This window comes from Anomaloglossus baeobatrachus, chromosome 5 (assembly GCF_048569485.1).
Source record: "Anomaloglossus baeobatrachus isolate aAnoBae1 chromosome 5, aAnoBae1.hap1, whole genome shotgun sequence".
Classification (NCBI taxonomy): Eukaryota; Metazoa; Chordata; class Amphibia; order Anura; family Aromobatidae; genus Anomaloglossus; species Anomaloglossus baeobatrachus.
The window spans coordinates 535,412,415-535,439,536 of record NC_134357.1 but is presented as its reverse complement, the minus strand read 5'-3'; the positions used below and the strand labels follow the sequence as shown (position 1 = coordinate 535,439,536).

At 47.3% G+C, this 27,122-nt stretch overlaps 1 protein-coding gene across 1 annotated transcript in view; it reads right to left on the bottom strand.

Moving 5' to 3' along the window:
* Positions 1-27,122, bottom strand: part of LOC142312166 (uncharacterized) — a 135,860-nt gene that overhangs the window by 85,567 nt on the left and 23,171 nt on the right. The window contains 1 exon segment of the mRNA XM_075351069.1: positions 1,916-3,399. Coding sequence (XP_075207184.1) covers positions 1,916-3,399 — 1,484 coding nt within the window.

Sequence of the window (27,122 nt, the reverse complement as noted above, 5' to 3'; positions counted from 1 at the left end):
CCTCAATGCAAGGAAAACCGGTTTATAGTAATTTCAAAACAACAATACTAATGTTTTAACTCAGGAAGAGTTCGGAAATCAATATTTTGTAGAATAACCAAGATTTTCAATCACAGATTTCATTCATCTTGGCATGCTTTCCACCAGTCTTTCACACTGCTTTTGGGTGGCCTTATGCCACTCCTAGCGCATTGCGTATTGTCCTGCTGGAAAAAAACAATCCTCAGAGTTGGACAACATTGCCTGAGCAGAAAGAAGCAACTGTTTTTTCCAGGATAACATTGTATGCGGCTTGATTCATACGTCTTTCGCAAAGATTAACTTTCAGACACATAAGTATTCAGACCCTTTGCTCAGACACTCATATTTAAGTCGCATGCTGTACCTTTCCTTGTGATCCTCCTTGCGATGGTTCTACTCCTTCATTGGAGTCCAGCTGTGTTTAATTAAACTGATAGGACTTTGTTTTGAATGGCACACACCTGTGTATATAAGACCTTACAGCTCACAGTGCATGTCAGACCAAATGAGAATCATGAGGTCAAAAGAACTGCCCAAGGAGCTCAGAGACAGAATTGTGGCAAAGCACAGATCTGGCCAAGGTTACAAAAGAATTTCTGCAGTACTCAAGGTTCCTAAGAGCATGGTGGCCTCCATAATCCTTAAATGGAAAAAGTTTGGGACCACCAGAACTCTTCCTAGACCTGGCCAACCAGCCAAACTGAGCAATTGTAGGAGAAAAGCCTTGGTGAGAGAGGTAAAGAAGAACCCCAAGATAACTGTCTGAGCTCGAGAGCTGCAGTAGGGAGATGGGAGAAAGTTACACAAAGTCAATTATCACTACAGCCCTCCACCAGTCAGGCCTTTATGGCAGAGTGGCCCGACAGAAGCATGACCTCAGTGCAAGACATATGAAAGCCTGCATAGACTTTGCAAAAAAATCACATGAATTACTCCCAGACTATGAGAAATAAGATTCTTGGTCTGATAACATGAAGATAGAACTTTTTGGTGATAATTCTAAGCGGTATGTTTGGAGAAAACCAGGCACTCCTCATCACCTGCCCAATACAACCCAAAAAGTAAAACGTGGTAGCAGCATCATGCTATGGGGGTATTTTTCAGCTGCAGGCAAAGGACTACTGGTTGAAATTGAAGGACAGATGAATGCGGCCAAGTACAGAGATATCCTGGAAGAAAACCTCTTCCAGAGTGTTCTGGACCTCAAGCTTGACCAAAGGTTCACCTTCCAACAAGACAATGATCCTAAGCACACAGCTAAAATAACAAAGGAGTGGCTTTAGAACAATTCTGTGACCATTCTTGATTGGCCCAGCCAGAGCCCTGATCAAAACCTAATTGGGCATGTCTGGAGAGACCTGAATATGGCTGTCCATCAATGTTCACCATCCAACCTGATGGAACTGGAGAGGATCTGCAAGGTAGAATGGCAGAGGATTCCCAAATCCAGGTGTGAAAAACTTGTTGCATCATTCCCAAGAAAACTTATGGCTGTACTAGCTCAAAAGGGTGCTTCTGCTCAATACTGAGCAAAGGGTCTGAATACTTATGACCATGTGATATTTGAGTTTTTCTTTGAACACTTTTGGCATTCACAAAATTTCATTTTTTGAAAATGAACGACGTGTCAATGATCAAACGATAAGGTGAGTATTTTTAATCGTTAACGGACGTTCGTTGGTGTCACGCGCAACGAAATCGCTAACGATGCCAGATATGCGTCACGGAATCCGTGACCCCGGCGATATATCGTTAGATATGTCGGTGCGTGTGACGGGGCCTTAAAATAGATCTGACTGGAACCCCATCACCCAACTTATCTTCCTGAGGTGGCTGTCATGGTTTCTGAAATAAAACAAATACGTATATTTTATATATTTTATCTTCTCCGCATGTGAGATTTGTGATGTGCAAGAAGTTTCCATTTCTGGATAAAACATTTTCCACATTCTGAACATGAAAAGGGCTTCTCCCCTGTGTGAATTTTCTGGTGTTTAATAAGATATGCTTTCTCTGCAAAGTATTTCCCACATTCTGAACATGAATATGGTTTCTCCCCTGTGTGAGTTCTCTGATGAGTTACAAGATCTGACTTCTGTGCAAAACATTTCCCACATTCTGAACATGAAAATGGCTTCTCCTCTGTGTGAGTTTTCTTGTGTCTAATAACACTTGAATGATTTGAAAAAGATTTCTCACATTCTGAACATGAAAAAGGCTTCTCCCCTGTGTGAATTCTTTGATGAGAATTAAGCTGTGTTTTCCTTGCAAAACATTTCCCACATTCTGAACATGAATATGGTTTCTCCCCTGTGTGAATTCTCTGGTGATTTACAAGATCTGACTTCTGTGTAAAATATTTCCCACATTCGGAACATGAAAATGGCTTCTCCTCTGTGTGTGTTTTCTTGTGTATAATAAAATTTGAATGATTTGAAAAACATTTCTCACATTCTGAACATGAAAAGGGCTTCTCCCCTGTGTGAATTTTCTGGTGTTTAACAAGATATGCTTTCTCTGCAAAGTATTTCCCACATTCTGAACATGAATATGGCTTCTCCCCTGTGTGAATTTTCTGGTGAGTTACAAGATCTGACTTCTGTGTAAAACATTTACCACATTCATTACATGAAAATGGCTTCTCCTCTGTGTGAATTTTCTTGTGTCTAATAACATTTGAATGATTTGAAAAACATTTCTCACATTCTGAACATGAAAAAGGCTTCTCCCCTGTGTGAATTCTTTGATGAGAATTAAGCTGTGTTTTCCTTGCAAAACATTTCCCACATTCTGAACATGAATATGGTTTCTCCCCTGTGTGAATTCTCTGGTGATTTACAAGATCTGACTTCTGTGTAAAATATTTCCCACATTCTGAACATGAAAATGGCTTCTCCTCTGTGTGAGTTTTCTTGTGTCTAATAAAATTTGAATGATTTGAAAAACATTTCTCACATTCTGAACATGAAAAAGGCTTCTCCCCTGTGTGAATTCTCTGATGTCGAACAAGAAATGTTTTATATGAAAAACATTTCCCACAGTCTGAACATAAATATGGCTTCTCCACTGTGTTAATTCTCTGGTGTTTAACAACATATGCTTTATCTGCAAAGCATTTCACATATTCTGATGTTTTTTTTGCTGTAAAAGCCGTTCGATTTTTCATGCCTTTTTTGTGAGTTTGATTTGTCTTAAGAGTCTGCGATGAATCAGAAGATTTGAGCTGTTTAAAAGGATCAAATGATAGATCTTTGTTGTGAAGGGATGATGGTTTATCTGTAATACCGGCTTTTACTTCAGTTATTTCTTGTGTGACATCAAGTTCATTGGATTGAACAATTGATGTCAGTTTTCCATCTGATCTCCTGGTACAGCCATCTGCAAAGAATGAAAATTATTATTATTTTTTTTAGCAAAGTGTCCCTAAAAATTATATTTTATACCTTTTCTGAAAAATAGCCATAGAAATTGCAAGTTACGTGGCAAAATTTCATTAGCAGGAACCATCTTCATTCGACATTTTGTAAATGCAAAAATAGAGGGTTTCCACATTACTAGAAGAAAGCAAAGCCAAATGTCCCCCTTAAATCTGAGCCTTGCCATGTGCCCAAACACTATTAGCCTCCACATGTTTAGCATTGCTGTTGTAGGTATAACCTACTTACAAATTTAAAGTGTATATGTCTCCAAAAGCACAAGCTGGGCATTATTTAAATGGAACATTTGGCATTTTCACTTTGCAACTTAGAATCCTAGAATTGTAGAGTTGGAACGGACCTCCTGGGTCATCTGGTTCAACCCCCTGCTCACAGCAGCATTCACTATATCGTCCCACACAAATGTCTGTCCAATCTCTTTTTGAAAACTTCCATTGAAGGGGAATTCACCACCTCTCATGTTCCACTTGTTGATCACCCTCACTGTGTGTTAATTAGAAGGAAGTTCTTGTGAGTCAAAATAGTCACTACACCTATAGAAAAATTCACTGCTGCGGGGAAGTGTGGATAAAATCAGGGCTATTGAGACTGGGGCCCCTGTGCTGTTCCTTATCTCGACGGTAAGTTTGATGGGCTTAAAGTTTAGCAGCAATTTTTCATTTTTCCAGCAAAATTTAGAAAACCTATTTTATTAGGGACTACTTCACATTTGAAGTGACTTTTAAAGGCCTAAATGTAAAAAAAGCAAAAATGACCCTACTTTAAAATCAGCACTTTTTATGGGTATTCAAATACTCATTTAGGCTATGCGCGCACGCTGCGGATTTCACCGCAGATTTGCTGCAGAAAATGTTTCTAACATTTCTGCAATCATTCCCCAGCAAAACCTATGGGTATAAAAAAATGCTGTGCGCACACTGCGTTTTTTTATACCTGTGGATTTACCTGCGGAATTTTCGCTGCGGAATTAATGTGCATGTCACTTCTTTTCCACAGGTACCTTTGGTTTTTGCTATAGATAATGGTGAAAACCCACAGGGACTAACCTGCGGAAAAACCGCGGCAAAACCGCATGCGGATTTCGTTGCAGTTTGATGTGGTTTTTTACCGCAGGTACGGAATTCTTTCAGAGAGTCCGGTTTGTCCTTAAGGGCTTTTGTCCACTTGCAATTTTCATGTGCGAGTGCGAGCCGATAAAAAAATCGCACACGCACCAGTGTTAAGCTATGAGGCATTGTCCACTAGCTTAATACGAGACATCTCATGCTCTCGGTGAAATCGCAGCATGCTGCGATTTGCAACAAGTCTCAGCTCTCGCACCCCCATGCAAGCCTATGGTAGCAAGAAAAAAATCAGAATACGGGTGGCATACAGATGGCATACGCATATCACACAGATCCTTGATGTTAACAATCTACGTACTTGCATATACCGTCGGACTGGCTACCGGAAGAATCTCCAGTAATACGAGGCCTGGCCGCAGTTACATGCACTGAACTCCTGAGCTCTCACCTGAGCTCCGGAGTGCAGCCTAGACTGAACAGCGAGCGCCGAGTGATTGATTCCCCGGCGATTGCAGTTCAGTTCATGACAGCTGCAGACAGACCAGGCTGAACTCTGAAGCTCAGGTGACAGCTCCGGAGTTCAATGCAGGTAACCGCAGCCAGGCCTGGTATTACTGGAGATTCCTCCGGTAGCCAGTCCGACACTGCTTGCATAGCACTCGCATGACGCTCGCATGTCATACGGATGCTATGTGAGAAATAAAACTCACCATACGCAGATCATACACAGGACACTCGACTCACTTTTCTGGCCAAGTATTGCAGGGATTTTTTACTCGCAAGTGGACAAGAGCCCTAAGAAAAAGTAAATTTCTAGTCCGCACATGGCCTTAACAAGTTTCTTAACCCTTCAGGTGTTTCACAGTAATTAAAACAAAGTTTTATCAAAAATTAAACATTTGTTATTTTCAACGAAAATGTTGCCTTAGCCTCAAGTTTTAACATTTTCACAAGGGCAACAGGTGAAAATGGACCACACAATTTGCTGTGCTATTTCTCCTAAGTATGTCAAAACACCTTAAGTAGTCAGAACTACAGTAGAGATGAGTGAACCTTTGGAAGTTCGGTTCGGCAGGTACAGCTGAACCTTAAAAAAGTTTGGTTTGGAGTCCAAAATGGCCGCCGATGCAGGAGGACGTATCTGACAGAGCCCAGAGACATCTGAGCCCCTGCCCGACTTAGATACATCTGAAGCCTACATATACCGTCCCTGAGATCCAGCGGACCCCATGAGACGAGTATTGTGGGACAGGACCCTACCTGAATCCCAGCAGACATCATTCTCAAGGGAGGCCTGTGACCACGCTGCAGACGCTGAGACCAGGAGCGCGGTGAAAACCGCCCAGAGGAAGGAGAGCCGACGGGTGAAGACCGCTGAACGATAGTGGGAGCGGAACCCGGAAGAGGGAGAGCTGAGCCCCGGATACCGACAGCAGAAGTGGGCAGTGAGAACCACGGAGAGCGCGGGAGAACGGGAGTAAGCCGGCGCCATCTTGTGTCAGAGGGAGCAGAGGCCTAAAAATCCGGGAAGAACACAAGGGAGGAAGGGATACCCAGAAGCCCCAAAGTGGAGGAGAAGCAGACACTTACCCGGCCTGGAGGAGGGAAAGACGCTGGAGCGGAGTGGAGTACGAGCCGGACACAGTGAGGGGGAGCCGCCTGGTGACTGTCGGGCCTGAGAGAGAGCTGGCTGGAGGCAGGCAGTGAAGTGACAGGCGACCGGCAAGAGAGAGGAGGCTGGTGAGTGGAAATCCCCCGTGCATAGGGGCGACAACCAGCCGGGTAACTGGCTGGTCCTAGGACGCATACATCCCCTGGCTCTAAAGCCAGTGCCACGCACTAGAGCACCATCACCCACTAGGGCTGTAAATTAACCCTCACCCCCGCAGCACGAGTCGCACTGCTCTGATAAGAAGCACAGGGGCTGCACACGGGTGTGGGGGAGTCTGAGGCTGGTTTCCCTGGAGGGGAAGGAGCAGTACTAGGGTGAAGTGGAGGGCCTGGTCGGGGGAGAAGAGGGAAAGCTAAGACCTCCAGAGAAGAAAGTACGCACTGAGATCTGATAACATCCAGTGCCCTCATAACATCTGAAGAGTTAACCCTTGACTCAAGTCTGATCCTGTGGCAGTACAGGGAGAGGGGTGCTTCGGTTCCCTCTTTCATGATATAAGTAAAGAAGGGAGAAGGAAGAAAATTCGGGGCAGTGCTGCAGAATTGTCTTTTCAGAGCCCGCCTTTTCTCTATATAGAAAAATCCCTCACTTTCTGCATTGTACTCTGCTGCCATCTTGTGGACATTGGAATAATAGCTTGCTGCAAAGAGATTTCCACGGGACGGAGCCATGAAAGAGATGTACAGCCCTGTATAATGTCTGAGTAGAGGGGGGCTTGTCTTACCGCCCAGATAGAGAACATAAGTGAACAACTATAATTTTAACGGTCTTACATCAATAAACAATATTGAAAGGCGACATAATATATTGTACAGACCAGGTGACGATCTGGCTGGGGTGAGGAGGAGAAGAGGTCCAAGCTGGTCATACAGATTGAAAGGGGGGCAGTCGTTTGTGACCCCTCTAGACAAGTTTCTTACTAAGAGAGACTGTGCTGTGAGTGACCCCATGCCACCAAAGTCACAACGACAATCAACCCATAAAAGCAATCAAGCGAAAAATAAAACTACGCGGTCGGGTTCCGTGGATATGGACCTGGACTCTATGCCTTCACTGTCTGCTTTGGTGTCTCAACAGGAAGATGGAGGAGGGTCAAGCGACTCCCCATCAGAATCTGAGTCGGGAGATATGGAACACCATTTTGATCACAGAAAATTAAAAAAGTATCTGGATCTCCTTCCTACCAAGGAAGACTTCAGATCCCTGATTTCGGAAGTAAAAGAAACCTGTAAGTCAGAGATTAACTCAATCCGCCAAGATGTTGGGCTACTAGCAGATAGAGTGGACTCGGTGGAAAGGGATCACGATACCACTAGACAGTACATCATCAAATTACAAAAGAACGTGACCTCTTATGCTCGGGCTCTGAGTGAAACTAACAAACATCTGGAGGACCTAGACAACAGAGGGCGCCGTAATAATATCCGAGTGAGAGGCGTCCCTGAGGCTACAGGTAATGAAGACGTCCATGCCATACTTGAAACCATATTCAACACTGTATTGGAGCGCCCTACAACTCAAAGGATAAAATTGGACAGAGCACATAGAGCATTACGCCCCAGGGGGCCTCAAAATCACTCTCGTGACATTATTTGCTGTGTCCATGACTTCCAACTAAAAGAGTCTATCATGGCCAAAGCCCGTACTTCGGAGGGAATTGAATATAAAGGGACTCGGATCCAATTATTCCCTGATCTATCTTGGATCACTTTACAGAAAAGGAGACATCTGCAGCCACTACTTGCATCCCTAAAAGATAAGGGCATCCGATACCGCTGGGGGTTCCCGTTTGCCCTCATAGCCTCAAAAGATGGTCGTATGGCTGTGCTACGCTCTACTCAGGACCTCCCAGCCTTCTGCACTGACCTGGGAATCCCTTCACCCTCCCTGGTAGACTGGGAATTAGAGATGACATCCAATCCACCCCGTCCGGTCTGGCAACAAGTGGACTCTAAGGGGGGTTCTCCCTCATCACGGCCTAAGGCACGACCGGCTCCGACCTGAGATGACAATTTTATTTTTTCTTTCTTCTAGGAACTGGTGCCTTGAGTTTGAGTTTCTGGTTTCAGGCTGTAGTCCCCCCCTTGGGGGGTGGTTTCATGCCCTCCCCGATTTATTATAAGGACTTTGGTTGGTCTTTTCTTTCATAACTAGTTGTTCACTTTCTTTTTTTTTCTTTTTTGATATTGATATATCTGGTTACGATTCCTCATATCATTTGCATTGGTTTGCTACTAGGGCGGTGAGAACTGAATACTCCCCTCTCTTAGATGTTTAGAATCTAGCTTTAGACACTGACTGTGATAGCAGTGTGTCCATAGCCACAAACCCCCTTTAAGGGTTAGAGTTACCCTGGTTCCTCCTACGGAAGAGTTGGTATAGGAGGTTAGGGTTTAGATATTGGTAAAGTTTTAAATTATGCCAATTTTTTCTTCTTTGACCCTGACCGGGGAGGACGGAAGCGGAGGTGAAGGCTTTCGCCTGTGGCTTCACTCCTCACCGGTAACATTTGTGACATGTAAATGTTATGCTTTATATGTTATGTGTTTTGTCATTGTCTTTTACCATTCCTTATGTGTTTACCCTGATTGTGGTGAGGGAATCTTTTGTACCCCATTGAGAGCCATCCATCATGGGCCGTCAGGCAAGTTTGAGATGGGCAATACCCGGTTAGCCTTTGTATGTAATGCTAATTTTGCTTTATAATACTATAACTTAAAATATGGTTAAAATTTTAACACTAAATGTTAAGGGTTTAAACTCAAACATTAAGAGACGAATGGCACTAGGTGAGATGCGGACCCAGCGAGCTGATGTGGTTTTCTTGCAGGAAACGCACTTGAATCTCAACGGGAACTGCAATTTCGCCAAACACCTTTACCCTACGATTTTTTTAGCCTCTCAGGAAAGGAAAAAAGCCGGTGTGGCGATTTTGATATCAAGGACCTGTCCCATTCAAGTTACTACCTCCCTGGCAGACCCACAGGGTAGATACCTTATCCTACAAGGGACATATAAGGAAGTTCCAATCCTTTTGTGTAACATTTAAGCCCCTAACACCTCCCAGATCCTTTTTTTGAACCGGGTATTCCTCAAATTAACACGCCTTCCCCCCTCAGTGTGGATTGTGGGTGGAGATTTTAACACTATTTTCTCTGACTCTTTAGACAGGTTGACCATTAACAATCAATTGTCGAGCCCGTCTCAACGTAAATTGACAGCTGCCTTTCGAAGACTGATCCGCAGGTTTGCCTTATTTGATTTGTGGCGAGTTAAACATCCCTCAGAAAAAACCTTTACCTTCTACTCTCCCCCTCATGGTACACACACCAGGATCGATTTCTTCTTTGGCAACATTCAGGCCCTTAGATTGACAAGCAAAGTGGATATTGGTGCAATAACGTGGTCAGACCACGCGCCAATGACTCTCACCCTAGATCAGACAACCCAACGTACAAGAGTCTGCCACTGGAGGCTCAATGAGTCCCTCCTCAAGAGAACTTCCTACAGAGACAAACTGGAAGCAGGATTGATGGAATACTTTGAGAACAATGAGGGGTCAGTGCCCAATTTTTCTACTATTTAGGAAGCCCATAAGGCCGTCTTTAGAGGGCAATGCATAGCTTTAAGCTGCCGCATCAAAAAAGATAGACTATATCAGAGAGATCAGCTCCTTAAAAGTCTCAGAGACTTAGAAAATAGGATGACCCTTAACCCATCAATACGTACCCTTAGAGGTATAGTAAAGACTCGTGCCCAACTGAAGGACCTAGAGGTCAATATAACAGAAAAATTACTACTCTATAGCAGGCATAAATACTATGACAAAGGAAATAAATCTCACTCTCTTTTAGCCCGCCAACTTAGGGAGGATAGGGGGAACTCATACGTTTATGCCTTCAGAGATTCGGGAGGGAATACGTTATATGACCCCACTAAAGTTGCAAAGATTTTTCAGGATTATTTGTCAAGATTGTATTCTTTGCCCAGCACCCTTCCTACAGACCCAGGAAAACAGAGGGAGCTAATCCACTCCTTTCTTGAGCAGTGTAAGCTGTCTACCCTTACTAAGAATGCTGTAAACACACTGAATAAAGAAATCACGTGTGAAGAGGTAGGAGAGGTGCTTAAATTACTTCCTAATGGAAAATCACCGGGTCCAGACGGTCTGACATACTTCTACTACAAGGCGTTTGCGGATCGACTTACCCCCTATTTAGTTAAATTATTTAATAGCTTCCTCACGGGCTCCCCTATACCCACAAGTATGTTACATTCATATATTACGCTTATACCCAAACCTGGGAAGGATGCTATGGAATGTGCCAATTATAGGCCCATAGCACTCCTTAATGCTGATTTGAAAATCTTTACTAAACTACTAGCTCTACGCCTTTCAGTTCTACTCCCTCACCTAATACATAAAGACCAGGTGGGTTTTGTCCCATGTAGACAGGGAGGGGACAATACCAGGAAGATCATTGACTTAGTAGAGGTTGTTAATAAGACAGCGAGTGAAGCACTCCTTCTTAGTTTGGATGCGGAGAAGGCGTTTGACCGTCTGGGGTGGCCATTCATGTTCGAAACATTGCATCAATTTGGAATTTCGGGTCCATTTATTACTGCCCTGAAAAGTCTATATTCATGCCCCTCAGCTTCGGTCAAGCTTCCTTATGCCACATCTCAACCCTTTCAATTCACAACGGCACTCGTCAGGGATGCCCTTTGTCCCCCCTTCTCTTTGTCATGTGTATTGAACCATTGGCTGCTGCTATTCGCAATGACCCTAATATACATGGAGTAATGGTACGAGATAAGGAGTTTAAGCTATCTCTATATGGGGATGATGTCCTATTGATCTTGTCCCAACCACATATCACCCTCCCGAATTTGCATTCCTTGTTACTACAATTTGGAAGGTTGTCAGGGTATAAGGTCAATCAGAAAAAAAAGGAAGCTCTGCCTCTTAATATTCCACAGGTGCGGGTCTCCTCCTTACAGGAAAACTACAACTATAAATGGAAAAACATATCCTTGACATACCTTGGGATACAATTAACATCTAAGTATAAGCTCTTGTATCAGCAGAACTATCCTAGTTTATTTACTGAGATAAAAAGGCTCCTGCTCAATTGGAACAAGCTCCCATTGTCTCTGTTTGGAAGAATCTCTGCAGTCAAAATGTCTGTTCTGCCAAAGCTACTTTACCTGTTTGAGACCCTTCCGGTGTGTGTGCCATACAAAGAATTGTGCAACATTCAGTCTAGTATACTTCAATTTGTTTGGGCCCATAAGAGACATAGAATCAAGAAAACAACATTATTTGACAGTAAACTGAGAGGAGGCCTGGGAGTCCCTGATATTACTAGGTACTATTGGGCAGCACACTTACGTCACATCCCTGCATGGTCTAATCGCAGTGCCTTCTCTAGATGGATGGAAATAGAGAAGTTATGGCTAGCCCCAATACACCCTAACTCCTACCTTTGGGGCACCTCATCTAATAAGCCTGACCCACATACCCTGGGCCCTATAGCCTTCACGAAGAGGATATGGGACTGTTGTGTCAAAAAGTTTCCACTTAAATCTGAACACTCTCCCTTGACTTCTTTTCTTTTTAATCCCAGAATGCCAGACGGTATGCAGGGTACAGCGACTAAAACGTGGTTTGACAGGAAACTCTTTTGCTTTGCTGACATAGTAGATGCACACTCCAGAGTCCTTCTCCCCTACGCCACTATAGCTGCTAAATTTAATCTCCCTGGCAATTCCCAATATCGGTATTTACAAGTTAGACACCTGATGCATTCCCTTTTTACCTCCTTAGAAGTCTCTATCCCTACACTTTTTGAGAGATTGTGCAGAGCTGGGGCCTCTACTAAAGGCCTCATCTCCAATATATATCGTATTTTAATGGCTCCGTGCCCAGAAGACAAGCCAAATCATACATATATGAGGAAATGGGAAGATTTCCTTGGTGAGTCCATTCCCTTGTGTATGTGGAAGCGGATCTGGGATACGGCCTCAAAGACATCTTCGTGCTATGTTTATAAGGAAAATCAGTATAAATTACTTATGTATTGGTATCACACCCCATCACTACTACATAAACTAAACCCAGCTATACCTGACAATTGTTGGAGGTGTGGAGCCACAGGAGGAGACATACCGCACATATTCTGGGTATGCCCCAATATCCAGTGTTTCTGGAGGTTGGTGCAATCTCTTATTTATAAAGTAACTAACCTTCGGATTCCCCTGGATCCTAAATTCTATTTATTAAATATACCACTTGCTCAGCTGGGGAAAAGAGTGAAGCGGTTACTATTACACATGACCACAGCAGCTAGATGTCTAATTGCCCGTAACTGGAGGTTGGCCCATCCACCCTCACTTACAGATCTCCAATCTCGGATCCAAGATGTGAGAAGGATGGAGTATTTATCTGCCCTGTCAAATAACACAGTAGATCTTTTTGAGAGTGTTTGGTCACTTTGGGATACTTATTGGGCCAACAAAGAATAACAGTGAAGTACGGCCTTGATGGAAGCCTGATATGCTCACCCTCCCCAATCCATCCCCCCTCCCTTATGTTTCCCTGTCTAGTATTGTATTGTTCGTCTTGTCATATTCCCTGTTTTCAGTGTATTAGTGGATAATATGGATACTGATTTCTGGTTTACAGTTATTGCTAACAAGCTTGTGAGACATATCTATGCATCCATGTACTTTTTTTGTATCTGTTCTAAAACTTAATAAAACATTCAGTTATAAAAAAAAAAAAAAAGTTTGGTTTGTGATTCCGACTTGATCTGAACCTCAATGGAAGTCAGTAATTGGGTACTACATGGCTCCATCCACATGCTGCCAGCCATAAGCAGAATACATCCGGAGAAGGGTAGGCGAGGATGTTCAAAAAATATTTTGTGTGTGTGTGCACATGTGGTGCCCCTGACCTGGTCAGGCACCACTGAGTACTGCAGCCATGTTGGGACAGTGCTTCCAGGTAATTCCAAAAGGCCAGAATGAGGTGTGTACACACAGACACATAGCAACCAGGTCTCCCACACCTTTTGAGGGGACCCTTGGGTAGCCTCTGAAGAGGTTAGCTTTCAATTCTCAGCAAGGGGTGTAGTGGAGGGGCTGGAAGCTAGGTTGCAGTGGTAGTCAGAATAGGAGGAGGAGCAAGCCAGTCTGGAGCAGTGTACAGAAGTTGCTGAGAGAGGCAGAGGTACAGCCACGCTAATCAGACCCTGCATGTGTGGTAGCTGTTAGCGGGGGGAGTACAGTGACCAGAAAGTCAGTTTGAAAGACACCTGAAGAGAGGCAGTCGAGTACGGAGACTGCTGGTGACTAAGCACGCACAGGGAACAGGTCCCTAGAGCGGACATCCATTTACTGATCTGCTAAACCTGCCAGTGAGGGGACTAGAGGTTCCTCACCAAAGATACAGAGTTCGATCCTCAGCAACAACAGGGGGACCCATAAGGAGAGAGGGCCAGAAGCCATCTCACCTGGTCCACGCTGCCGACAGACGGGCCAGAAAGGGGAGCAAAAGCAGTAGCGACTTCCCTGGATGAATCCCACGATACTGCAAGTAAGGGGTTATCCGAAACAAAAGGAGTGCTAGGAAGGCGAGTTAACGGCTACCCTCAGAACGGCCTGAAGGAGTTCCTGGTTCCACCTGGTACAATCTCAGCATCGCCCGGGTATCTCACCAACCACCTAAAGTGAGTAAACAAGTTGCAACACACTTTGGACTGAGACTGAGTCTTTTCTGCGACCTGTTGTTCTACACACATACACTCGAGCCCCTGGGGCCAGCCTCACTCTCGGGAGGCCACACCATCTGACTGCAGATTCCATCAGCTCCAGACACTCATTAAACTGCAGTGACGGTCACCTATAACCCTGACCGCAAACCGAGAGTGGCGTCACGACTCAGAAGTAAATAACCTGACATACCTGTTGCCAGCGGTAATCAAGTGAAGCCCCTGTGGCGTCCAAGAAGGTGGAGTGACGTCCCTGAAGCTACAGGTGGGCGACACATTCTGGCGTCACGAACAGGATAAGGACTAGACCTGTTTAGACAGGTGACAGTGCGCCTTAGCGGTCCGTTCAGAAAATTTGGACTGCCGCAATTTTGTTGATGCTAAAAGCGCACGAAGTTGAAAGCTGCAGCCCGTCCAAAAGAAAAGGGAACCGCCCACGAAGAGGTGGGGCTGACCCAGAATCCTCGGAGCGCTCTGACACAGTGACGGAGGAAAGATGGATGCCGAGTGTTGTGAATGTTAGTTATGTTTTGGCTGCTGGGAGGCTCCCTCTGGTGGCCAGGAATGGTTTGGACTTGGACCAGGTGTGTTGTGCAGTGGGTGTTTCCTTTGCTAATTCTCTGCTTATTTAAATCCTGGTCTGATTTCAGGCTGTTGCCGGATGTCAGTTGTTCTTTGTATCTCCAGCATGCTTCATCCTGCTCTACACCACATTTTCCCCAGATAAGTGCTTGCTCTTTATTTATGGTCTGGTTCTTTTGCTTATTTGGGTTTGTCATTTGCTGTGGTTCTTTTCAGTTTATGTGCTTGCCGGGATTTTCTCCCTCAGTGGTTTGTTGGGGAACTCCCTGCAGTTCTGTGTGGAGTATAGATCCTTTGGGTCCATGTGATCGTGGCTTGTTGACTTTGTTATGATTCTTGTTTTCTGTTCATTGGTATGACAAGGGCACCTGCTATAGGACGGAGTTCAGATCGTGCGATCTGAGGGCCTTTTTGTACCATCAGGAAGTTGGTATTTTGCAGGGTTTTTCTCTGGCCACCATCAGTCCCTTTCCTGTCCTTTCCTATTTTAGTCAGTGGGGGCCTCACCTTTGCTAATCCTATCATCTATCTGTGTATTGTGTTTTTCCTATATCACCGCAGTCTTTAAATGTGGGGGGCTAGCTATTCTTGTCTATTTTTCTGAGGCAGAGAGTTATTCATCTTTCCTACCTTTTAGGATAGTTAGTTCTCCGGCTGGGTTCGCGGTGCACAGGATGTTAGTTCACCCCTCGGCTACTTCTAGTTGTGTTGGTTAGTAAGGGGATGGCGGCCAGATTAGTTGCCAATGCTCTTGTCACCTTTTGCCAATGATTTGTGGTGGTCTTCCATGGTTCTGGATCATAACAGCCGAGAGTACTAATGCCCCCAGTCAGGGCGACGCAGCCCAAGTGATACCTGGCCCCAACGCGGTGAACGCAGCGGCGCCTAGTTCCGGTGCAGCGGTCGCAGCTGCACCGCCCAAAATCTCCCCGATTATGCCGATCTCCTTACCATACATCCCAGGGGCGACCTGGCTGCCCCAATACGCTGGTAAGGCAGACACCCTGACTGCATTTAAAAAGAAAGTCAGCACTCTGCTGGACATGTACGCAATCACCGGCAATCAAAGGGCCGCAGTAGTGCTGGGGCAACTGACTGGAGCAGCAGAATTGGAGGCTGAGGCCTGGACCACTGACGATCGGGGCTCTGTAGAAACCATTTTTGCCAAATTGAAAACTGCCTTTGAAAACCACACCAAGGCAGAGCTGAGAATGGGTTTCTATAACTGCCACCAGAAGCCCCAGGAAAGCATAAGAGACTATGCCCTCAGGCTGCAAGCCGCACTGCGGGCACTCAAACTCGTGGACCCTGTCGGTGATCAGGAGGGAGAGCGGATGATGACACAACAGTTCTTTCAGGGCCTGCACTCCCCTGAGGATAGAAAACAGATGAGGCTGTGGTCCCTAGAACACAGTGATATGGACTTTGCCATTCTGAAAGACAGGGCCGTGAAAGCACTTCAACCCCCCGTTGAAACAGACCCCGTGCAACCAGTATGGTCTACCAGCACCCCAACTGTCGAAGCAGAATCCTCCTCGCAAGCCCTGGTAGCTGCAAAAGGACCCACCACCTCAGCCGGTGTCCCCGACACTCTGTCCTCCCAGGTGCAACAGCTCAGCAAGGACGTCGCCCGGATCCTGCAAGCGATGCAACTTCCCCCAGAACCCAAAGCCCCTCATAGGATCCTGTTAGCTGACAGCCCAGCGGACGTCCCCTGGATGCGGGGGAGAAGAGGTCCCACATCCCGAGGTAGGAGCAGTGATCGCTATGACTCGTCTGGACAACCCATCTGCCGCTGTTGCCAGGAAGCAGGCCACTATGCAAGGGCCTGTCCTTTAAAGGGGTCAAACCTGGGGCCAAGGGCCAGTCCCCAGGAGTAAGAAAACCAGGCCCAGCTGACTGCCGTGATCAGTATGTGGGTGGATGACCGGTCCTGTCCATCACCCTGGACGGGATCCCAACCTTGGCATTACTGGACACACGTTCCCAGGTAACGACAATCCCATATGTCCTTTATCGCAGGTTTTGGTCGGACGATGATCTCCGACAACCGGACCCTGACCTTACCATCTATGCAGCTAATGGACAACCTATAGACCAGATTGGGGTCAATGAGGTAACCATAAAGGTGGGAAGGCAGGAAATGAAGGGACAAGGACTGATTGTAGTAAATAATGATGCAAGGGAAAGGAATCCACAAATGGTTTTAGGCACTAATGTCATAAAAAATTGCCTAGGGGAAGTGTTGTTGTTGCTTCACCAGATTGCTGAAGGTGTTGAGGGCGGACAATGGAGAGCCTTGCAGAAAGAGATCCGAGTCATCCTGAGGAAGCAACAGGTAAACCAGATTGGCGGTGAAATTGGTAATGTACGGATGATGGATGCTAACCCCATTGTGATACCCCCACGGAGTGAAATGATGATGTGGTGTAGAGCAGTGGTAGGTCTCAGAGGACGGGATTACCAGGCTGTAGTAGAGCCCACTCACTCAGAACACTGGCCCACGATTCTGACAGCCAGAGGGGTAGTTGACGTAAACAAGGGAGGAGTACCCGTACGAGTGCTGAACTGTGGGGAGGAGGAAGCCAGACTACCAAGATATGCTACCACTGCCAAGCTGTTTACTTGCCCAAATGACGCTATACAACCTATAGGTCCCCTGACGCAAGCTGACTGCACAGAGGACGAGACCTCCCAAAAACGAGGACTGGTGCCAACAACTCCATGTGCGAACTGACTCTACCCCCACTTACCAGAAACAAGGGGTTCACTGGATCGTGCAGGAATACGAGCTGGTTTTTAGTAAGAACCCACTGGACTTTGGTAGGATAAAAGGGGTGCAACATCACAAACCCACAGGCAGTCATCCTCCCACTAAAGAAAGACATAGGTCTATACCACCAGCCCGTTACCAGAGCGCCAAAGACATGCTGAAAAACATGAAAGAGGCAGGAGTCATTAGGGACAGTTGCAGCCCTTGGGCAGCTCCCCTGGTCCTGGTGAAAAAGAAGGATGGCACAATGAGGATGTGTGTAGACTACAGACGGATAAATCAGATAACACACAAGGATGCCTACCCTTTGCCACAGATAGAGGAATCCCTCGCTGCCTTAAAAGCTTCTAACTACTTTTCTACCCTAGATCTCACTAGTGGCTACTGGCAAGTATCTGTAGCAGATCGAGAAAAGACAGCCTTTACCACCCCCATGGGCCTCTGTGAGTTCAACAGCATGCCATTTGGACTCTGCAACGCCCCCGGGACCTTCCAGAGGTTGATGGAGTGCTGCCTGGGGCACCTCAACTTTGAAACAATCCTGCTTTACCTGAATGACATCATCGTGTACTCCAAGACCTATGAGGACCACCTGAAACACCTGGCTGAAGTCTTTGAAGCACTATCCCGATATGGGATGAAGCTGAAGCCATCTAAGTGCCATTTACTGAAGCCGAAGGTCCAATACCTAGGTCATATGGTCAGTGCGGAAGGAGTAGCACCAGACCCAGAGAAGGTCAGTCATCCAGAAATGGCCCACACCCACCACTGTCCGGGAGGTACGTCAGTTCCTTGGCTTGGTAGGCTACTACAGAATGTTCATCAAGTGCTATACGAAAATGGCGATGCCTTTGCAAGAGCTACTGGTAGGCCAAGCAAGGAAAGGAAAGACCTCCGGCCCACCGTTCACCTGGGGAGAAGCAGAAGAACACTCCTTCAGACAACTGAAAGGGGCCTTGACGGGTGAAGAGATCCTAGCCTACCCCGATTACAGTCTACCATTTGTGCTGTATACCGATGCCAGTAATGTGGGGCTGGGAGCAGTGCTTTCCAGGTACAGAAGGGCAAGGAACGTGTGATCGCGTACGCCAGCAGGAAGCTCCAACCTACTGAAAGAAACCCAGAAAACTATAGTTCATTTAAGCTAGAGTTCCTGGCCCTGGTCTGGGCTATCACAGAGCGATTCAAGCACTACCTGGCAGCCGCCAAATTCACCATTTTCACGGATAACAACCCCCTAACCCACTTGGATACTGCTAAACTGGGTGCCGTGGAGCAACGTTGGGTAGCGCGACTAGCAAATTATGATTTTACTGTCAAATATGGAGCCGGTCGCAAGAATGGCAACGCAGATGCTCTGTCAAGGATGCCTCACTTAGCAGACGAGGGTGAAGATGTAGATGACCTTGAAGAGATTGAGCTGCCAGCGTTCTATCACCGTGGAGCCAACCAGTGTCAACAGTCACACACCAGTCACCAAGAACTGGTCCTGAATCTGCTACCTCACTACAACTGGAAGGAGACTCAGGAGAATGACATGGCGGTCGGCTTGGTGAAGAAGCTGATCACTCAACCTGGCGCCAGCCTCGATCCAGAAGCCCCACCTGAAGCACAGCACTTGTGGAGAGAGTGGGGTCGATTATTCATCTACCAAGACAAACTCTACAGGATCATCATTGACTCGAAGACGCATGAGAAGGTGTGGCAGGTGATTGTACCACAGAAGGATGCTCGGATGGTGCTGGAGGCCTATCACAATGGCGCAGGCCACTTTGGTTGGAAGAAGCTGGAGGCACTACTTAAAGGAAGATTCTACTGGGTGGGCATGAGGTCGCCCTGGAGAAGTGGTGTTGAGACTGCGGACCCTGCAATCTCAGAAGAAAAGACCATCACAGCCAGAGAGCACTGCTCCAGCCGATCCAAACCAAACAACCCCTGGAAATAATGGCCCTGGACCATGTGAAGTTGGCGCCCAGCAGACAAGGCTACAACTATGCTCTCACTATGGTTGATCATTACTCCAGGATCCTAGTGGTAGTACCAGTCAAGGACTTGACAGGCCAGATGGCAGCCAGAGCTTTCCAGGCCCATTTCTGTAGACCACATGGCTACCCAGACGAAGTGCTCACTGACCAAGGCCCAGCATTTGAAGCTGAGGTGTTCAAGGAGTTTTGTAACCTTTATGGCTGCAAGAAGATCCATACCACGCCTTACCATCCTCAGGTCAATGGCATGTGCGAGAAGATGAATCACATTGTTCTTGACCTCCTGAAGACTCTACCACTGGAAGAAAGATGCCTGTGGCCAGAGAAGCTGCCTGACCTGGTGGACATGTATAACAACGTTGTTACGGGGGCTGTCGGATAATAAGGGAATGGAAGGCTATCCGACAGTCAGGGTCCACTGTGCAGAGCTCTGCTGCAGAGTATGGCAGAGGATAGGGGAAACCTGTACCACCAAAGCGGTACTGACACTGTTGCGTCACAGTGTCACCAAGACCAATAGCGGCGTATACTGTTTAAGTAAAAGCGACTACCTTATTAGAATAACATAGGAGTGGAAATGCAAAAGAGTGAGGAATACAACATAAAAGTGCATAGAAGTCTCACAGTCTGTGAGCGTGAAAGCACCTGTCTCAGTTACCAGTCACAGAGACTAGGTGTAGTGTGTGCAATATGGCACCTACCTATGTCCGCTCCACTTGTGGTGCAAGGATACGGACAGCAGCAAGGCTGCTAGCTTGAAACTCCTGCCTATGACCGCGCCCCTAGTGTGCGAGGATACGGACTGCTGCAGGAGGCAGCGTAGTGGAGCGTTACCCTAGAAGGCAACGACCACCTAACCTACCTATGTCCGCTCCACTAAGGTGCGAGGACACGGACAACAGTACGGCTGAAAGGTACAGGAGTGCTACCCTACCGATAGCGCTCACCTCAGAGTAGAACCACAAGGCCCAGTCAGACAATGTGCAGCAAGCACCTGCCTATGTCCGCTCCACTAAGGTGCGAGGATACGGACCACAGCATAAGCTGCAAGGTACAAGAGCGTTACCCTACCGATAACGCTCACCTAGATAGAATAGGTGCCGCAAGGGACATGCACAGAGCGTCTACTCCTATGCATGAACCAAGAGGACTGAGCGCCGGGCAGAGTGCGTCAGGGTCTTATATAGACTCTGTGCCTCATCCAAGATGGAGGACACCAGAGCCAATCCGCTGCCAGAATGACAGCAATGACATCACGCTGGCCTATCACCGAGCAAAGCGTCACAAGCACATGACCTGCGACCAATTGGCATAGAAGGTGTCAGAGACATGTGACCATGTGTCACAAGCACATGACCAGTGGCCAATCAGCTTAGAAGGTGTCAGAGACATGTGACCTCATGTCAGCGATGATGTCACCCGCACATGTGCAATGGCTCCAAGATAGGACTTAGTCTCCAGCGCTTGCACATGTGCAGTAGCAAGAAATCCGAACATAGTCTCCAGTGCTCGCACATGTGCAGTAGCAAGAAATCCGAACATAGTCTCCAGTGCCACAGCAACCGTAACAGTACCTCCCCCTCAAGGGCCCCCCTCCCGGCGACGCAGGTAATCGGCAACTAAGTCGGGAGCATGGACAGCCTCCTCAGGCTCCCAAGAGCGATGTTCCGGTCCGTAGCCCTCCCAATCTATCAAGAAGAACCTGCGGCCTCGAACCATCTTAGAACCAACTATGGCTCGTACCTCATAGCTAGAGCGAGAGGAATCAGAGGCAGGAGAGTGCACTTCACGAGCGTGAGGTAAAATAGCCTGCTTTAACAGTGAAACATGGAATTTGTCATGGATCCTAAGATGGACGGGTATCTTCAATTGGTAGACTACAGGATTTATCTGTCGAAGAACCTCATAAGGACCCAGGAAGCGAGGAGCAAATTTGACAGAGCTCACTCTAAGTTTCACGCTTTTTGCAGAGCCACACAAAGTCCCCAGGAGAAAAGACCGGGGCCGGGCGACGAAACCGATCGGACACCGTCTTCATACGGTCCTTAGCTGCTTGGATCGACTCTTGAGTCCGATTCCCAAACCTCTTTGGCATTAGTTGCCCAGTCGGCCACAAGAGGAGAAGGTGCAGCAGCGGGAAACGGTACCGGTACCCTAGGGTGTTGCCCATTGTTGAGTACGAACGGTGTCTGCCCAGTGGCCTCAGCCAGAGAATTGTTAAGGGCAAATTCTGCCCAGGGTAGGAGGGAGGACCAGTTATCGTGGTTCTCAGCAACAAAGTGTCGAAGGTATATAATCATGGATTGATTGGTACGCTCAACCAAACCATTGGTCTCCGGATGGTATGCCGAAGAGAGATTCAACTCAATTTGCAGAAGGCTACAAAGATCTCGCCAGAAACGGGAAGCAAATTGCGGACCTCTATCACAAATGATACGATCTGGCATCCCGTGAAGCCTAAAGACATGCTTGAGGAATAGTTTGGCTAGTACCCTGGAAGATGGGATTCTTGCTAACGGTACGAGATGAACCAACCGGGAGAAATGGTCCGTAATGACCCACACAAATCGATGTCCCTGTGAACACGGAAGATCACCCACAAAGTCCATGCCTACCACCTCCCATGGTCTATCTGGCACTGGCAAAGGATGCAAGAGCCCAGCCGGTCTCTGCCGTAACGGACGGTTGCGAGCACATGAGTAGCAGGAACCGACATATCTTTTGACGTGGCTGGCTAAGTGTGGCCACCAATACCACCTCTCGAGTAACTCTCGTGTCCGTCTAATACCAAAATGCCCACCCACCTTTGAGGTGTGGGCCACGACAATATATCATTTTGTCGATTAGGCGGAACATAGGTCTTGCCTGGTGGGATTTGGTCTAACGTTACAGGAGAGAGTGTGTGAAAAACCCTAGATGGAAGAATGAGACGAGGGTCCTCATTCTCTTCATGAGATGATTCCATAGAGCGAGAGAGTGCGTCGGCCTTATTATTCTTACTCCCGGTAAGATAATTAATGGAGAAGTTAAACCGAGAGAAAAACAAGGACCAGCGAGCTTGCCGAGAATTCAAACATTGTGCAGTTTGCAAATATGTCAGGTTCTTATGGTCTGTAAAGACCTGAAAGGGCTGCCTGGCTCCCTCGAGCAAGTGACGCCACTCTTCCAATGCTAATTTTAGGGCAAGTAGTTCCCTGTCACCAATAGTGTAGTTCCTCTCAGCAGGAGAGAACGTCTTTGCAAAGAAAAAACACAGTCTTTTTCTACCTGAGCTGTTCTTTAGATATAGAACTGCTCCAGCTCCTACAGAGGACGCGTCCACCTCCATGAGAAAGGGCTTATTCTCGTCAGGTCTTTGGAGGACAGGAGCAGATGAAAAGTGTTCTTTAACTGCCTTGAAAGCCTGGGATGTCTCAGTAGACCAGACCTTAGGATTGATGCCATTTTTAGTCAAAGCCACTAACGGAGCTACCAAGGTAGAAATGTGTGGTATAAATTGCCGGTAATAATTTATGAATATCAGGAAGCGTTGTACTGCTTTCAAGGAATGAGGTTCAGCCCATTCCATAACTGCAGAAAGCTTCGCAGGATCCATTGCCAATCCCTCATGAGAAATGATATAGCCTAAGGGCGGCTTTGCACGTTGCGACATTGCGCGTACGATGTCGATGGGGTCAAATCGAAAGTGACGCACATCCAGCGTCGCAGTCGATATCGCAACGTGTAAAACCTTTTTGATACGATGAACGAGCGCAAAAGCGTCGTTATCGTATCATCGCTGCAGCCTCCGACATTTCCATAATGCCGATGGTGCGACTGGTACGATGTTGTTCCTCGCTCCAGCGGCAGCACACATCGCCGTGTGTAAAGCCGCAGGAGCGAGGAACATCACCTTACCTGCCACCGGCTGCAATGAGAAGGACGGAGGTGGGCGGGATGTTTACATCCTGCTCATCTGCGCCCCTCCGCTTCAATTGGCCGCCTGCTGTGTGACGTCGCTGTGACGCCGCACGACCCGCCCCCCTAAGGAAGGAGGCGGGTCACCGGCCAGAGGGACGTCGCACGGCAGGTATGTGCGTGTGAAGCTGCCATAGCGATAATAATCGCTACGGCAGCTTTCACTAGATATCACACGTGCGACGGGGGCGGGACTATCGCTGCAGCATCGGTAACACATTATTACCGATGTCGCAACGTGCAAAGCCCGCCTTAGAAGGGTAGAGAGGCTTGCTCAAATATACATTTCTCGAGTTTGGCAAACAGAGAGTGCTCCCTTAGACGTGACAGAACCCTGATCACATCCAACCAATGTGTCTCCAGGTCGGGAGAAGAAATTAGTATATCATCCAGGTATACCACCACCGATGATAACAGTAAATCCCTAAACACGTCATTTACGAAGTCCTGGAACACTGCAGGTGCATTACACAGACCGAAAGGCATGACGAGGTATTCATAGTGACCGTCTCTGGTGTTAAAAGCGGTCTTCCATTCGTCACCCTCTCGAATTCGCACTAAGTTATAAGCACCTCTCAAATCCAACTTCGTAAATACCTTAGCTCCCCGTAGTCTGTCAAACAGTTCAGAAATTAGGGGCAAGGGGTATCTATTCTTTACAGTAATGGCGTTAAGAGCCCTGTAGTCTATGCAGGGACGCAGATCACCCTCTTTTTTCCGCACAAAGAAAAAACCAGCCCCTGCAGGGGAGACAGACTTGCGGATGAAGCCCCTCTCCAGACTATCCTTTATATAGGCCGACATAGCCTCGGATTCTGGGATAGACAAGGGATAGACCCTGCCCTTTGGTGGAACAGAACCCGGCAAGAGGTCTATAGCACAGTCATAAGGCCTATGAGGTGGAAGAGTCTCAGCACCCTGCTTGGAAAACACATCAGCGAAATCCACATAGGGTGTAGGTAAGGGAGAGAGATCAGTTGATGCAACCGCAACGACCTTAGGTGGTAAGAGAAGACATCGGGACTGACATTTCGAACCCCAACTAATAATGCTGTCAGACTCCCAGTCAATTACAGGAGCATGAGTCCGAAGCCATGGGAGACCCAGAAGTACGTCGTCTATACCCTCAGGCAAAACAAGAAAAGAAATCTCCTCTATGTGACCATGAGACAGGGAAACGCGCAAGGGAACTGTCCTCAATGTAGTGGAGTCAGACAACATAGTCCCATTAACAACCCGCACAGGAATAGGCGCCTCTAACATGATAGAGGGAATATTGTGTCTCTTTACAAATCCTGAGGACACAAAAGTCCCGTCAGCTCCGGAATCCACAAAAGCCATAATAGGCCATGTACTCTCAGAGAATGAGAGCTGACCTGGGACACTACACTTTGAAGGTGCAGAAGGTGTCTCTAGTAACCCCCCCTAATGGTTACTAGGCCTGGGAGTTTCCCTGATGGCTAGGACACTTGTTGGCATAGTGCCCAGCCTGACGACATATGTAACAGATAGGAGAGCCCGCCTTACGAGGTCGGGAAGTAGTATAACCCAACTCCATAGGAGTAGGAGATGTCTCAGATGCTGAGGAAGATGGAGAAGGAACCACAGCATCTGAACCAACTCGACGCTTGGGACGTGACAAGGTAACCTCGAGTCTACGTTCCTTATGGCGTACATCGATCCTAGTTGCTACCGTAATTAAGTCCTCCAGAGAAGGAGGAACTTCCCGAATAGCAAGAGCATCTTTGACATAGCCTGCAAGACCCCTCCAGAAGATAGGTATTAACACCTTCTCAGGCCAGTCTAACTCTGCTACCAAGGTACGAAAAGCAATGTCATAAGAGCTGGTAGATAACGAACCTTGAGACAGATCTAGCAGTCTCAAAGCCGCATCATGGGTAACCTGCGGTCCCATGAACACCGCTTTAAGAGCATCAAGGAAGTCTTGATGTCTCTGAGTAACCAAATCAGAGCGCTCCCATAAGGGAGTAGCCCACTCTAAGGCTTTATCCTGAAGCAGGGATATAATAAAGCCTACTTTGGACTTCTCCGTAGAGAAGTGAGAGGAATTAACCTCAAGGTGAATCTGACACTGGCTTATGAACCCACGACAAGACCTGGCATCGCCAGAGTATCTGTTGGGTAGAGCAAGTCGTGGGTCATGTAGCGAAGACACCAAAGTTTGAGGTTTATCCTCTACAGTCTTGACCCTTGCTTCAAGAACCTGTATATACTGATGTAATTGTTGATACTCTGCCATCTCTGCCAGACCCTTGGCTCAGTCCTAATGTTACGGGGGCTGTCGGATAATAAGGGAATGGAAGGCTATCCGACAGTCAGGGTCCACCGTGCAGAGCTCTGCTGCAGAGTATGGCAGAGGATAGGGGAAACCTATACCACCAAAGCGGTACTGACACTGTTGCGTCACAGTGTCACCAAGACCAATAGCGGCGTATACTGTTTAAGTCACAGCGACTACCTTATTAGAATAACATAGGAGTGGAAATGCAAAAGAGTGAGGAATACAACATAAAAGTGCATAGAAGTCTCACAGTCTGTGAGCGTGAAAGCACCTGTCTCAGTTAACAGTCACAGAGACTAGGTGTAGTGTGTGCAATATGGCACCTACCTAAGTCCGCTCCACTTGTGGTGCAAGGATACGGACAGCAGCAAGGCTGCTAGCTTGAAACTCCTGCCTATGACCGCGCCCCTAGTGTGCGAGGATACGGACTGCTGCAGGAGGCAGCGTAGTGGAGCGTTACCCTAGAAGGCAACGACCACCTAACCTACCTATGTCCGCTTCACTAAGGTGCGAAGACATGGACAACAGTACGGCTGAAAGGTACAGGAGCGCTACCCTACCGATAGTGCTCACCTCAGAGTAGAACCACAAGGCCCAGTCAGACCATGTGCAGCAAGCACCTGCCTATGTCCGCTCCACTAAGGTGCGAGGATACGGACCACAGCATAAGCTGCAAGGTACAAGAGCGTTACCCTACCGATAACGCTCACCTAGATAGAATAGGTGCCGCAAGGGATATGCACCTAGCGTCTACTCCTATGCAGGAACCAAGAGGACTGAGCGTCGGGCGTCAGGGTCTTATATAGACTCTGTGCCTCATCCAAGATGGAGGACACCAGAGCCAATCCGCTGCAAGAATGACAGCAATGACGTCACGCTGGCCTATCACCGAGCAAAGCGTCACAAGCACATGACCTGCGACCAATCGGCATAGAAGGTGTCAGAGACATGTGACCACGTGTCACAAGCACATGACCAGTGGCCAATCAGCTTAGAAGGTGTCAGAGACATGTGACCTCGTGTCAGCGATGATGTCACCCGCACATGTGCAATGGCTCCAAGATAGGACTTAGTCTCCAGCGCTTGCACATGTGCAGTAGCAAGAATTCCGAACATAGTCTCCAGTGCTCGCACATGTGCAGTAGCAAGAAATCCGAACATAGTCTCCAGTGCCACAGCAACCGTAACAAACGTCCCCGTTAGTTCCATGAACTGCACAACAGCATATCTGATAAGGGCCAGACCTGGAAGACTGCCAGTGGATCTGGAAATGGAAATTGAGACCCCTGAAGACCCTCTACAAGGTGCTGATTGGGATTCCACCCGCCAGGCCCAGTACAAGAGAGTACAAGAGTGTGTGGAGCGACGCTTGACCCAGCAGCGGAAGAGGCAAGAAAAAGCCTACAACCAAAATGCACCTGCTGTTCCTTTGATGCCTGGAGAAGTAGTCCTCAAGAGAAAGAGAAGAAATCACAAACTCGACAATCAGTGGGAAGCAGAACCCTACACCGTGTTACCGTTAACACCTAGCCGTGAGAAGACAAGCCTCATCAGCAA